The sequence below is a fragment of the Oryzias latipes genome, chromosome 9 (genome assembly GCF_002234675.1).
Source record: "Oryzias latipes chromosome 9, ASM223467v1".
Lineage (NCBI taxonomy): Eukaryota > Metazoa > Chordata > Actinopteri > Beloniformes > Adrianichthyidae > Oryzias > Oryzias latipes.
Window position 1 is genome coordinate 15,239,848 of NC_019867.2, and position 13,127 is coordinate 15,252,974.

The 13,127-nt window shown below is 38.1% G+C and overlaps 1 protein-coding gene across 1 annotated transcript; it reads left to right on the top strand.

The window, feature by feature from the left end:
* Positions 1–5,435: 5,435 nt before the first annotated feature.
* On the top strand, positions 5,436–11,237 carry LOC101163089 (aquaporin-3). The gene is made up of 6 exons (XM_004072457.4): positions 5,436–5,610; positions 8,484–8,610; positions 8,757–8,894; positions 9,005–9,120; positions 9,222–9,439; positions 9,534–11,237. Exons 1-6 carry the CDS (start codon positions 5,503–5,505, stop codon positions 9,724–9,726), a joined length of 900 nt encoding a protein of 299 aa, XP_004072505.1. The 5' UTR covers positions 5,436–5,502; the 3' UTR covers positions 9,727–11,237.
* Positions 11,238–13,127: the final 1,890 nt, after the last annotated feature.

Genomic DNA, 13,127 nt, shown 5'->3' on the forward strand with positions numbered 1-13,127 from the left:
TTTTTGCAATGAGTGGACATTTGAAAGGGTATGGGAGTAGTAACGGGTGTTTTGTGACCCTTTCCATAACTCTTTCCAATAGCTGATGGCCTTGCCTGAGTAAAGGTTTTGCAGAATCTTTTGGAATTGATTTTAAAACTTTTATCCACACAAAGCAAAAACTCAGATGATTTATATCTCATTTATATGCAGAAAATCTATAAACAATTGTGTTTCTTTTAAAACTCAAAATAGTATGTTAAAAGTGTTTATGTGCTAAGAGCGGTAGTAAAAATGTTAAAGAATCATCTTTTTGTGGTAATGTTATTGACCACAGATTTTTTTCCCCCTGAGGTTCTAACATATTGGGTTCCCTGCTGTTTGAGGGCTGTAAGCCTGGCTGTGGGCGTCGGCCATAACGCAGAGCTTTTTTTAAATTCTATTTACACTGTAAAGCCTTGCATTAGCGTGAGACACGCTCTCCTGTTCCAGCTGCAAAATAGTAAATGAAGTGGAGCCTAAAAGAGAAGAGTCTGACTGGTTTGTGCAGGAAGGAGTACCGGTACACAGCCGTTACACATACATGTGTGCAACTATGATTCTGGAAAAACGACACTGAGAAATTCCTGGAAGACACCAATTAGGTGTGCACTCAGGAATGTTCTCTTTCTTCTTCTCCCTGTTTTCCATCATGGATGTTTTCTCTTCTTAGATTAGTTTTTCAGTTATTATATCAGTTTCATCTTAACTTTAAAGTAAATTATTTTAACATTGTTTGTACAAATTGTGCACTGTTTAAATCACTATCTGTAATCATTGTGGTATCCTATAATCATCAATGTGTGATTTTCTTTTAACTTTAATATTTTAAATGAGACTTTTTGTTAAAAATCTTTAAAAGTTGTATGCACATAGCCACCAATTCACAGATTTTCTGCTTCATCACTTATATTTTCAGTTTAATCACAGTCTATTAAAGCTAATAAGATGCATCATCTGAAGTCAAAGTGTTGACTTCTCTTCAATTGTGGGAGTATGACACAGTATCGGTGTTGTTAAAAGCCCTCAATGGGATTCAGTTCAAAGAATGATCCATGTTTTGATTTCTCAGAAACCAAAGCAAGTTGAATTCTCAATGTGAAACCATGATCTGAGTTTGGAATCCTTTCTTTTTGTCAGAACTTGTCTTTACCACGAATTGGCTTCCTGTAACTTCCAAAACTCTATAATGACTAAATAAACACAGGAAGCAACCCAGAGTGAAGCAGGCAGCTTTAAAAAACAAAAATCACATTTATGATGCTAATCTGTTTCATTTGTCCTGTAAAATTATATCTTTTTGACTTATCTAAACCCGAGATGGCCCCATGCATCATGTTTGAGCGTGTTGACTCTCCCATTCCATTTGTTAGAGTAGAGTTTGACAGCGTCTACTATTCAAAGAAAAAAACGGGCGTGCACACGCCTACAGGGAGATGGAATCGGCCTCTGAAAGTAACAAAAAAGTGTTTTTAACTTGAAAATCCTCCACTTTATTTTCCAGTAACAGAAAAACAAAGTGGCCGGGATAGGCTAGGGCAGCCCTGTGACCCTGAAAGGGATAAACAGAAGAAGATGAATGAATGAAAAAAGAAGAAAGACTAGTCATGTAGTAAAACTAGTCATGTAGTAAAACACTCCATGGTCTGGTCTGGTATGTTCCTTAGAAAAAAACGTTTTTTTTTGCATGTTCATGATGAGCTGGATAAAAATGAATGGGTTTATATATGTATGAATTCTACGTGGATTTGTAAGAAAATGAACCCGGTGCATGCTTCTGCAAGTCCTTTGGTGTGGGATTTTCACCTGGCAATGAGAAATTGTCAGCCAAGGTTATATAAAACAAACTTAGACTTTAGAGTTGCACAACCTGAACAGCTGTGTGGAACACAATAATGAAAGGTAGAAAACAAAAGCTGATGTTTCCCCCAGGATTGAGTTCAAGCCAGTGTGGGGTTTGTTTGCTCCATCTTTTGATCACAATATCTTTTTGTTAAGTTTATAAAGTTAAAAATGTCTGATTCTGTGAAAAGTAGTACTTTCTTGGTTTTTACATCTTTGACTGTATATGAAAACTGCACAGAGTGAGTGTGATGCCCATAGAAAATGAGTCACTTTTGGCTTGAACCAAATTAAGTCAACTCAGTGGCATTTTGTTTGTGATATGGGCGCCTCCATGTTGGAGTCAGACAATGTCGGTAAACAGCAATTTGTCCGAGTCGGACTGAGTCAAAGATTCTATGGCAACCACTCTCGACAATCAGAAGTGAGCTCGTTGAAAGTCCCAAACCCCTTATCACTTGTAAGTGGGCTCGGGAGAATCTGTGAATCGAACATTTTGAACGTTCATTGAATTACCAGCAGGTTATTCAACTCATAAAACAAGACTGGTTATCCTGAAAGGTATAACAGATATTTTGGCTTCTTGGAGGCAGCAGGCAGTTCCTGTTACGAGCGCCAGGAGGGAGGGGTCTCTCAGTCCAGTTGTCACATACAGCCAATGGTTCACAATGAAAATACAAAGTGCCAGTCAGGGTAAGGGCCACTATATCTTAAATAAATAAAAACTAAACCTAAACAAACATGGAGAGTTGACTTGTGAGATTTACTGGGCAACAGATTAACAGAGGGCTAGCAGAGTATGTGGTGCATAAATAACCAAACCTAATAAATTATAGGTTTCGGGATCTGGCTCTGGACACACTTCTTTTGTAAAAAAAAAATTTCCAGTATTTTTCTAGTTCCTTAAACTTCTGTTTTCCTGGTTGGAAAACAGGCAGATGTTTGGGCTTCATGCTGCAACATTTCACACTTTGCCCTCGGGGTTTTAAAACTCTTTTTCTTTTGTTCTGGAAGTGAACACCTGCAGTTCTGCTACGCATGTCAATTGAAGGACTTTTTTTTTTTACCTTTCTCAATGGAAAGCTACAGCCACTTAGACTCATGTTGGACACATTTTTTCAAATTTCACAAAAAAGAAAAAGAGGACACTTTCAAGTTCATGGGCGACAGTGGCTCAGGCGGTTGAGCAGGTCGTCCAGTGATTGAAGGATCAGCGGTCCGATCCCCGCTCCCCCCAGCCAACTGTCATTGTGTCCTTGGGCAAGACACTTCACCCTCCTTGCCTCCAGTGTGGCTCCACTGGTGTGTGAATGTGTGTTAATGTCCCGGTGATGGTATGAGGGGCCGCAGGCGCAAACTGGCAGCCACACCTCTGTCAGTCTGCCCCAGCAGCTGTGGCTACATCAGTAGTTACCATCACCAAGTATGAATGAGGAGTGAATGATTATGAATGAATATGATTAATGGACACACTGTAAGCGCTTTGAGTGTCTAAAAAAGCGCAGATAAATCCAATCCATTATTATTATAATTATTATTAAGTTAAGACAGTTCGAATTAAATTACAATTTAAATGACCACATCAGATTTTTTGTCAGTAGATCTAACACCATCATCTGCTTGAGAGCCTCTGCAGAAGTTGTTCAAAACCATGTGGTTTGCAGATGATGCCCCTCCCGCTTGAGTGATGGATCTCTTTAGAGGAGGTTATTCAAAACAGAAGGAGAAACACACTCGGCACGGACTTGCACAACTCCACTATGTCTTCAAGTATCACTTAGTATCTCATTTATTAAACTTTTACAACCCCTTCATGCATGCCTGAGTTAATTTTAAATCATAAATCATATAAAACATATTCTTAAAGGTGAGTGTAAATAAATTGAGATCCAAGATTTCAAAGTATATTGCAAATTACCAATACTGATACGTGGCAAGAAAGGGTTAAGTCAATTTAATGAAATAGAACAGAAATCGACACATGTATTTTGATTTTAATTGCACTACGTTATATTCAAATTGTTTTCTTACAAACATGATATTTATTTTAATGGCGTCAGTAGGAGGTTATGCAATAACAAGGCATGACACAAGTTGACAATGTGTGTTTTCCATGACACAGTGTAGTTTGTTATGTAATGTGGTGGTTTTTTACACAAGAGGAATTACCCCCCCCCCCCCCCCCAAAAAAAAAAAAAAGAGAAATTAGTTTGTGAAGTTATTGAGAAAAATATGTGAGAAGCAAAATGTAAAGATAAATGAAGACAAAGTCTGTGATCCACTCAGATGATGACAGTTTTTGAAGCAAAACTAGCAAGAAACATAGAGAATCAACTGTAAGGCAGCATATACTAGTAGTAGTTGGAACTGACGTATGTATTAAAACCAAAAGCAGAAGCTGCTGCAGAGAAACTAAGAAAGAAAACCAAACAGTTTGGCTCAAATGTAAACAAAATGTTTTAATAGCTTTCTTTTTGGATTCTGTTGCAATTTATCTTTATATAAAATGTTGAAGAACACATTTCAGACTCTGTAGAATGGACAAAAGTAAGTAATTACCGTAAATAGTGGTCTTTAAGGATTTGCTACTGCACCGGCAGACCACAAACAAATGAGCAATTTGAATTCCATGTGGAAATGTCACAGATGAGGATGAGGATGCCTCACCAATCCTAAACCTAAACCTGTTAAATAAGACTATCTGTAGATGCTGTTTGGCACCAGACTGAAACTCCTCAAAAAATAAAATTTAGTTCCGAAAAAGAACTTTAACTGCTTAAAAACAACATTTTTGAACTTTGATTAAAAAGACAAATTGGAAACAGGTCTAAATTGAGCTAAAACAGAGTAATCAAGGTGAGGTTTATCAATAAGAGGCTTAACCAAAGCATTCTTAAAGGCAGATGGGACAACTCCAGAACTTAAAGAAGTGTTAATAATAGACAGATAATCTGACAAAGATGAACTGAAAACCAGACTTTGAGGTGACCCCAAACTGCTATGGATTATTACCCATGAAACCATGTGTAGAGAAAACATGAAACCTTCAAACAGAACATCAGTTGGATCAGATAAACAATGTTGTGGAGCAAGAGCAACCAAGCCTCACAGAAGTGAGTTAATGTGATAAAAAAAAAGCAAGAATGTGATAAAAATCTAATCTGGAGGCAAAAATGAGAAACAAACAATGAGGGAAATGCTACGCCAAGTATCATGTCAGACCAGTAACTGCTAATGTACCTGATGTTCCCCTTTTCACACAGTCTTTTGGTTATATATGCACCTGTTTTAAATACACATTTATTTACCTTGGTACTGTATATGCTTACAGATACTTCACTTTTGTTACTGGTGTGAACAGCATCCTGGAGGAACCCAGAAACGACAACAGGTGATGAGAAAAAAAAAGTTGCACATCTTATGTTTGTATTGTTAGAGACAGGTCCTGCAAGAAAATCAGTCTGGAGTTGATTAAGCATGGAGAGGCGTGGTGCATAGGGTTGGTCCGATTCTAACCTGGCAAAAAAAGAAAAAAAGTCCTCTCATCTGAGCTATATAAGAAGAGCCCCATCCTCTCTGTCTCACAGTATCTTAGGAGCGCTGCATACCTGATCTGTGTGTCTCCTCTCAGCAACTACAAACATGAGTCGTCAAAAGATCATATTGGACAAACTAGCGCGGACCTTTCAGATCCGCAACAAGTTGCTTCGTCAGTCTCTTGCAGAATGCCTCGGGACCCTCATCCTTGTGGTAAGTCCATGTGATCCAAGATCCCAGCTGGTAGTTAAACTGTTGGAAACCACTTTGTTCATAGACTTAGAACTTTACTTCTAGGATCAAAACTTACTTGTATTTCTTTTTTCTTTTTTGTGGTAAACATATATGTCAAAATAAGAACAGAAAATATTTTCTGTAATTAGGATCTTTGTTACACAGATGTGTACATAGAATGTCGCCATCCTACACATCAAATGAAAGCTGTAGAGAGTTTAGAATCTCCTGAGTGTATGCAACTTCTGCATCCTGGGGGTTTTCCTTCCTTTTTGCAAATATTCAATTAACCTTTTGTTTTTTATTCCTCTTCATGACAGTATAATGTGATGTCACGTTTGTTTGCACGGGCAAAATGAATGGAATTTAGCAGCAATACAGACTTCAGAGAGAAACCTTTGAAAAGTGAGCAGGTTCTCTGTCCGTGTCTAAATGCACTCTTGCTGAAACTTGCTGAGAGAGAACAAACAGCTTCAGGTGGCTCCAGGCTGTGAGTGATGTGAAACACATTTAAAGTCTCCCTGTTATTTGCAAAAAATATTAGATGTAAGATCCTAAAGGGGAAAACAACTGTTTTCTTGACATGGCAGGAAGCATGCTTGTGAAAAATACAAATTTTTCCATACCATAAATAGATTTCTTTATAACTTATAAATCCTACAAACAAAGTATTGTTAGGTTTCATCATGTATCTTTTTTGTTTTTATGAAAAGAACTGTGAAAAGCGTGCACAAAAAGGAACTGTGCTCATCTTTCACACATACACCACAAAGAGGATGTTTTTAAAAGGGCTTGTGGGATACGCTGAGTTTTAAACAAAAAAGCTGAAATTCTAGAACAACCATTAGCTTTGTGTAAATGTCCAGAAGCTCAGACACAAGATGACAAAGATTTATTACGCAATGGCCAACGCAGAAACACAGCACGTCAATCCTCAGGGTTGAGCCTTCACATAGCTGACATGTTAATAACAGGGAAAGTCAGTAGCAGAACAGTAAGTATCACATTGCTGACATACTTTGGCATGTTCTCACTTCCTCTGTCACAAATGCCAGAGGTTGATCATAGACTGAATTATTGTGTGTAGATGTGTTTGTTCTATCTCTTTTTTTTTTAGCTTTGTTTTAAATGAAATTGGTAATTCTATAAAAAATAAAAAAAACACTTAATGCAAGTGTCATTGTTCAGGGTGTGTGCGGGTGTGTCCATTTAGACCTGCATTTTTCTGACTCACTTATTACATCTAAGAAACAGATCATTGACATTTTTCTTATAAGGTTAAAGTTGGGAACTGGAAGAATAAAGAATTTGAAGAGAACATTTTTTAACACTCTCTTTTTGAAACAAGCATGTTTTTTTTCTGCTTCAGAAGAGAGAAGCTTTGGGGCGCTAGCACCTCCTATTCTGTTCACACAGATTAGACTTTTAAGTCTGAGACAACTGTGAAGTGTGTCTCAGTGGGCTGGCTCAAGGTTTCTTTTTATAAGCTCTCTAACTGAGCTCAAAGTCAGTACAAGCTGTTTGTGACAGAACTACACTGAGAGATTTGTCGCCAGCTGAGGGAGAGCCTCAAGTAAAGTTAAACTAACTACAACATCATGGCAGCCTCACAGCAGGCCTGTTCTACAGGCAACCTCAGCAGAACAATACATGAACTTTAGATTTTATGACAGATTTAGGAACCTTTCCAGTGTAACATAATCTAAGTAAGAGGAGAATTAGTAAATCCAGGGAAATGGACCTTCGTCTGTAATTTAACACATCTGACATGATGAACTGGAGTCACTGCCCTTTACTTGAAAGCCTCTGTGGGGACAAAAAGCTCCTGTTTTTATCAGTCTCTTCTACGGCTCCGTACTCTTCTGAGTTGCAGGGGCTTAAAAGCTTTTTATGTGTTTCTTGGGCAGGAATTTTTACCAACTTTATTTTTGTACATTTTTTCGGTTGGTCAAATTGTTGTTTTATCTTTATTGCACAAGCAATAAAGTTTTGGCATGACATTACTGTTATGACCACCAACAGCTACCCAGTGCATCCACAAATCTGAGCAAATGTTTGAGGCACATCTATCCTCTAGGCTTACACGGGATATGTTTTTCATAAAAAAGAGATAGATGGACTTATGGACAGATGGACAGACTGTAAACAACAGGATTTATGTTTTATTTTCTACATTTATAGTCTAACGTGTGTTTCGTTGCGTGACACCTCAATCCAAAAACCGAGACAGACAATCCAACTTAAGATTTATTTATGGTCCTTTTGCTCAGTAAGGGCCAGTTTTGGCTTGGAATGGTCCAGGCTGAGCCTAGATCATAAACAGCCCTCAGGCGCCGGGCGTCCTCAGTGTGGTTGCCTTAAGCTTAACCTCAACATATGACTTGTGTGGTCTAACTGAAATTCACCCCTACTTTTTCAATGCGGACAAAGAAAAACTAAGAAGGATTCACCTATTTTGACTGTTGACAAAGAAAAGAGCAAAACATTCAATAATTTCCCACCAAGTATGATAATTCTGTTATAGTTCTGCACTCAGAAACTGTGGTGCTGTCTGATTGTAGACACAGACTTGTTTACCTCTGAATAAAGCAGTCCAAAAACTATTTTGAGCTTTTTTATATTTCAAATTATTCTCAGATTAGGTGCTGTTTGATTTTAACATAAAATATTTTTAAATTTAGCAAAACTGAATGTATTATTAGATGGAAAAAAATGAACAAAATTTGCTATTTTAGCAAACAATTGCTAAAACAGCTCAGGATAACTCCAGATTTTTGTTTGACAGAAGCTGTATTGAAAGCAGAAAACACTGTTAACATTATTTTACTAAACCCATTTGTTTTGTCTTCCAGATGTTTGGCTGCGGTGCCTGTGCACAGCATGTGCTAAGTGAAGGCAGCCATGGCCGTTTCATGACGGTTAACTTTGCGTTCGGCTTTGGGGCCACCTTAGGCATCCTGGTGTGTGGCCAGGTGTCAGGTATGCTAAGATGATTTCTTTGCCAAGACACGACCTAGAGTAACAAGAAAGTAAAAACACAATCCAGTACTGTTATTATTATAATATTTTGGATGAATTTTAAACAATATCCTGTATTTATTGACATCCTCTCATCTTTGTTGCAGGCGGCCATCTGAATCCTGCAGTGACCTTTGCCCTCTGCTTGCTTGGGAGAGAGCGCTGGAGAAAGTTCCCCATGTATTTCCTCTTTCAAACAATTGGAGCTTTCTTTGGGGCTGCCATCATTTTTGGCATGTATTATGGTAAGGACAAGCTCCAAGGGAGGAGTTTTTAGAGGTCTTGCAACATGCAGTTTTAAAAGTGTTGCTGTTTTGCACCTGTTTGCTATGCTTCGTTCTTTGTGTGTTTCTAGATGCATTGTGGGACTTTCCTGAGAGTTTTAACATGAATGTGACCAGTCCCACTGCGGGCATCTTTTCCACTTACCCAGCAAAACATCTGACCCTGCTTAATGGCTTCTTTGATCAGGTAATTTGAGATAATGACATGAGTTTTCTCTTAAAATGTAACATTTACAGCGGTAGATCATAAAACACACTGTGTCCACCACTTGTCTATCTTTTCAACAGTTTATTGGCACATCAGCACTGATTGTTTGCATTCTGGCTATTGTGGATCCCTACAATAATCCCATCCCTCAAGGGCTTGAGGCCTTCACTGTGGGATTTGTGGTTTTGGTGATTGGGTTGTCTATGGGCTTTAACTCTGGCTACGCAGTCAATCCTGCCAGAGACCTCGGACCTCGTATTTTCACCGCCATGGCAGGCTGGGGGATGGAAGTTTTCACGTAAGTCCTCACAATTGAAACATATATTTGTTTTATTTTTGACTTACCATTCCTTGATGATCACCTTTTTTTTTCTTTTCTGCCAACTCCACAGAGCCAGAGATGGGTGGTTCCTGATACCGATCTTTGCTCCTTTCCTTGGCGCCATTTTTGGTACGATGATCTACCAGTTAATGGTTGGTTTCCATGTGGAGGGAGAAGTTCGTGACAAAAGAGAAAAAATGGAGGAACAAAATGTCAAGCTAACAAATGTTACATCAAAGGAGGACAACAAAGAACTCTACTGAGTTTCACCAAGACATACATAGACGATTGAAAACAATTCCATGTAAATAGTTTCACAACCCTTTTTAAATACTTTTTTAAAACCACTCAAACTGCCTATTTGTCAGATTGATCATTTCAACTTCTGTATTCTGTTAAATATCTTGGTAACATACACTCTTGTTGAAATTGTTATGTACAGTATAAATAGAAAACCAAAATACGAAAAAGTTGAATAATTTTTTCTGCTTCACAGTGTCTGTAAGTTTAAATAGCAATTTGCAATTCTTATTATTTGTTTTATATGGAGTTATCAATGCATCATACAGGTGTCTGTCCCTGCAAGGTTATTTTAATCCTTATCAGGTAATCATTTTACACATTTGCAATAGGTTTATTCATTAGAAAAAAATACAAATAAAAAAATCAAATGTTTTTTAGAAATACAAGAAATAAAACAAAGAACTTTAAAAAAATATATTTTTAAAAGGTCCCTCTTTAAAAGAGGACATCTATCCCTTTTGATATTAATAATGAAACCAAAGTGAGAATACAAAATAAATCAACTGAGCTCTTATAATAAAAGTTTATTTTTAAATATAAAATGTTAACCATTTGACATACCTTTTTTATCCATACTTGCAAGCCAAATTACTTAAAGTTGGATAAAAAAAAGAGAAAAAGGTAAAATAGTTTTAGTCCTATCTGGGTGATGTAATTAGCTCACCAAGTGCTAAACAAAGTGACAGAGTAAACTATGTTGTTAATGAAGAAATCTGGAAAACAGCTGAAGAAGACAAGAAAAAGCTTGGATTTTTGACTACATTTACTTATGGACAACTAAATCTGAGAGGCCGCATGACAACAGCATAAGGAAAAAGAAAGGGGTTGGATTAATTGAGAAAAAAGTCTGAGAGATAAAGTTATTACGATGCAAATACTATGACAACTAAAAGCAACAGGCAGTCATGATAAAAATGAATAGTTTGGAATTTGTGTGTATTGCTGTGTTCATTTGTGACTTTAAATTTTCATTACCCGATAAAACGACTTCCTGTTTACTTTGGCTTGTTTTATAGCTTCCGGTGCTTTTTTAGGAGCTTTTGGTTTTTGCTGTAGTTTGTTCTTAAATGCGCTTTGTTGCTCCGTTACATAATTTGTGCTGTTAATTTTGTAAAAGCTTTGCTTTTTTACCTGGATCTAGACATGCCCCTTTTGTGTGTTGATGCTACCTTAAATGTTTATATCTCATCAGAATATGTAAACTTTTATAGACAGTTTCAAACTTATTGCGACCTATTGACATACTTGCTAACTGTAGATTCATGGTTGGTTGCAAAACTGTACTGTGAGAGCTTGTGTTTTGTGCAAAGGCTATGCTTTTTCCCCCAAAAAATAAACTTCTGCTCTTTTGTTGTACCATGAATGGACCTTCCATTACTCTTTTGTAATCTGATTTTCTCTTCTTTGTCAGAACTTCCTCTTGTTAGACCTTTGTATTCAGATTACATCTGATATTAAAAGGCTTACCTATCTTTTTGCAAGATATGTTTTCTGACAAGGTTCCCTTCAAGAAGGGTTATGTAAAATAAATAAATAAATAAATACATAAAAAAAATGAAATCTTGCAATGGAACCAAAAGTGTTTTTTAGAAACAGAAATTCAGATGCAGGTTCAGTTGAAAGGAGGATTTCTGATAACCTGACGTTTGTTGGCTTTTACCAAGCAGCAAGCCCAAACCAGAGCTGGCTTCAGTGAGGCTCATAAATCAGATCAAATCTAGGACTAACATTAATTCTAAAGCAATTATCTGCCCATACCTTCCATCATTCATTGACAAAGAGGAATATTAACATGTGTTCCCTTATCCAGCTTCATGTGCCTGGTCATGTTTTGCTATTCACTATAATAAGTACCTTTTAGTGGGACAAAGTTAGCTGCCAAGTTGGAAAGTACAGCTCTGATATTATTCAAGCCCTTCTCACAGGTCTTGGCAGGTCAACTTGACTGCTTTACTGCTTACCTGGCAGAGTCTTTGTAATATGAACGTCACTTGTTAAAAACGTGTCTTTTCCTGCTACTGCAGCTTTAAAAATCCCAGCTGTAAGAATAAGTTAGGGTATTGCCAAAATTAATAATGTGTTTTGTCAAAAGTATAGTTAGAAGTGGATCCATTTTTTTTCTTTGTTTCTGTTTTTTCTATTTTCCACTTGTTCTGTCCAGCTAAAGAACATGCAGATTTTAGCTGAGTGCTTCTTCTGATGGACCTGTTTTACTTTTACAATCCAAGTTGTGTGAAACTTCCTCGAGTGTTTGATAAACCCCTTTTGTATATGGAGCTGAACATTATTGGTTGAGATTTTTTTAATGTCACAGGTAAATTGCATGACTTAATTCTCACATACACACACACTGACAAACGGCATATTCTCGACTATTTACAGCTTTTACGTCTAATGATGGAGGACTTGTCTCACAGGGCACACTGACCAAAATTAACTCATGCACACAGATGGGCACAGACAGGATTTCCATATCCAACATTCTTGGAGAGGCATGTAAAAACATTACCCATGCCCATATTTGTGCCAAAGTGAAAAAGCAGGTGGGTTGAATGTATGTGCTTCTTAGAGTTGATCACACTGAATGCTCCAGCAGAAGCAGGAGGCCCGGCACCCCAGACCTCAGAGTCCAGAGTCCATGGCGCAGCGGCCCGGCCGATTCAGGCATCCAAGAGCCCCCCCAACAGACAAGAGCCTCAGGAACAACTACCCCCCCCCCCCCCCCCCCCACTAGACCCCCACAACGGAGACAGAGGACAGGATCTGGCAACCCCCTGGCCGAGGATCAGGAAGAACAGAGAGCGTGCAGAGCAGGAGCCCCACCCCGAGGTGCTCCAGGCCCAGACCCAAGCCCCAACCACATGAGACTCATGCCAGCACCCAGATGAGAGGCACAGCACCACCCAGGAGTCCTGAGCCCACACCTGCTGCGGATCTAACTTGAAACGAACAATATGTGTGAATGCTACCTCAGACGTTGTGTTCCTCTGTTGGTCACCTTACCAGGTGTTGATAGTTCGATTGATGACACTTTCTTTTTTTCCTTGTTTCTTTCAGTGGCTTGGCGTTTAGCATCTTTTATTTTGCAGGTTTGAGGGAAGTCTGCTTTTTTTCTTTTCATTCAGGGGGTGTTTTGTTTGTTGTGTTGCCATTGGCTCTCCCTGAAGTTGAGATGCTAATAAATGAAACTTTTTTATTTACCGGTATCTCCTTTATCTCCAGTTGTTTATTGTATTTTTGTTTAAACACATAGTTGTCCTGTCACCTGCACGATGGGGCCTAGTTTGGGGGAAACAGTGAATAATGCACATATTGCTGAAAACACCGTCTGTGCCACACCTCTCTGTTTTTTTCCCAATAA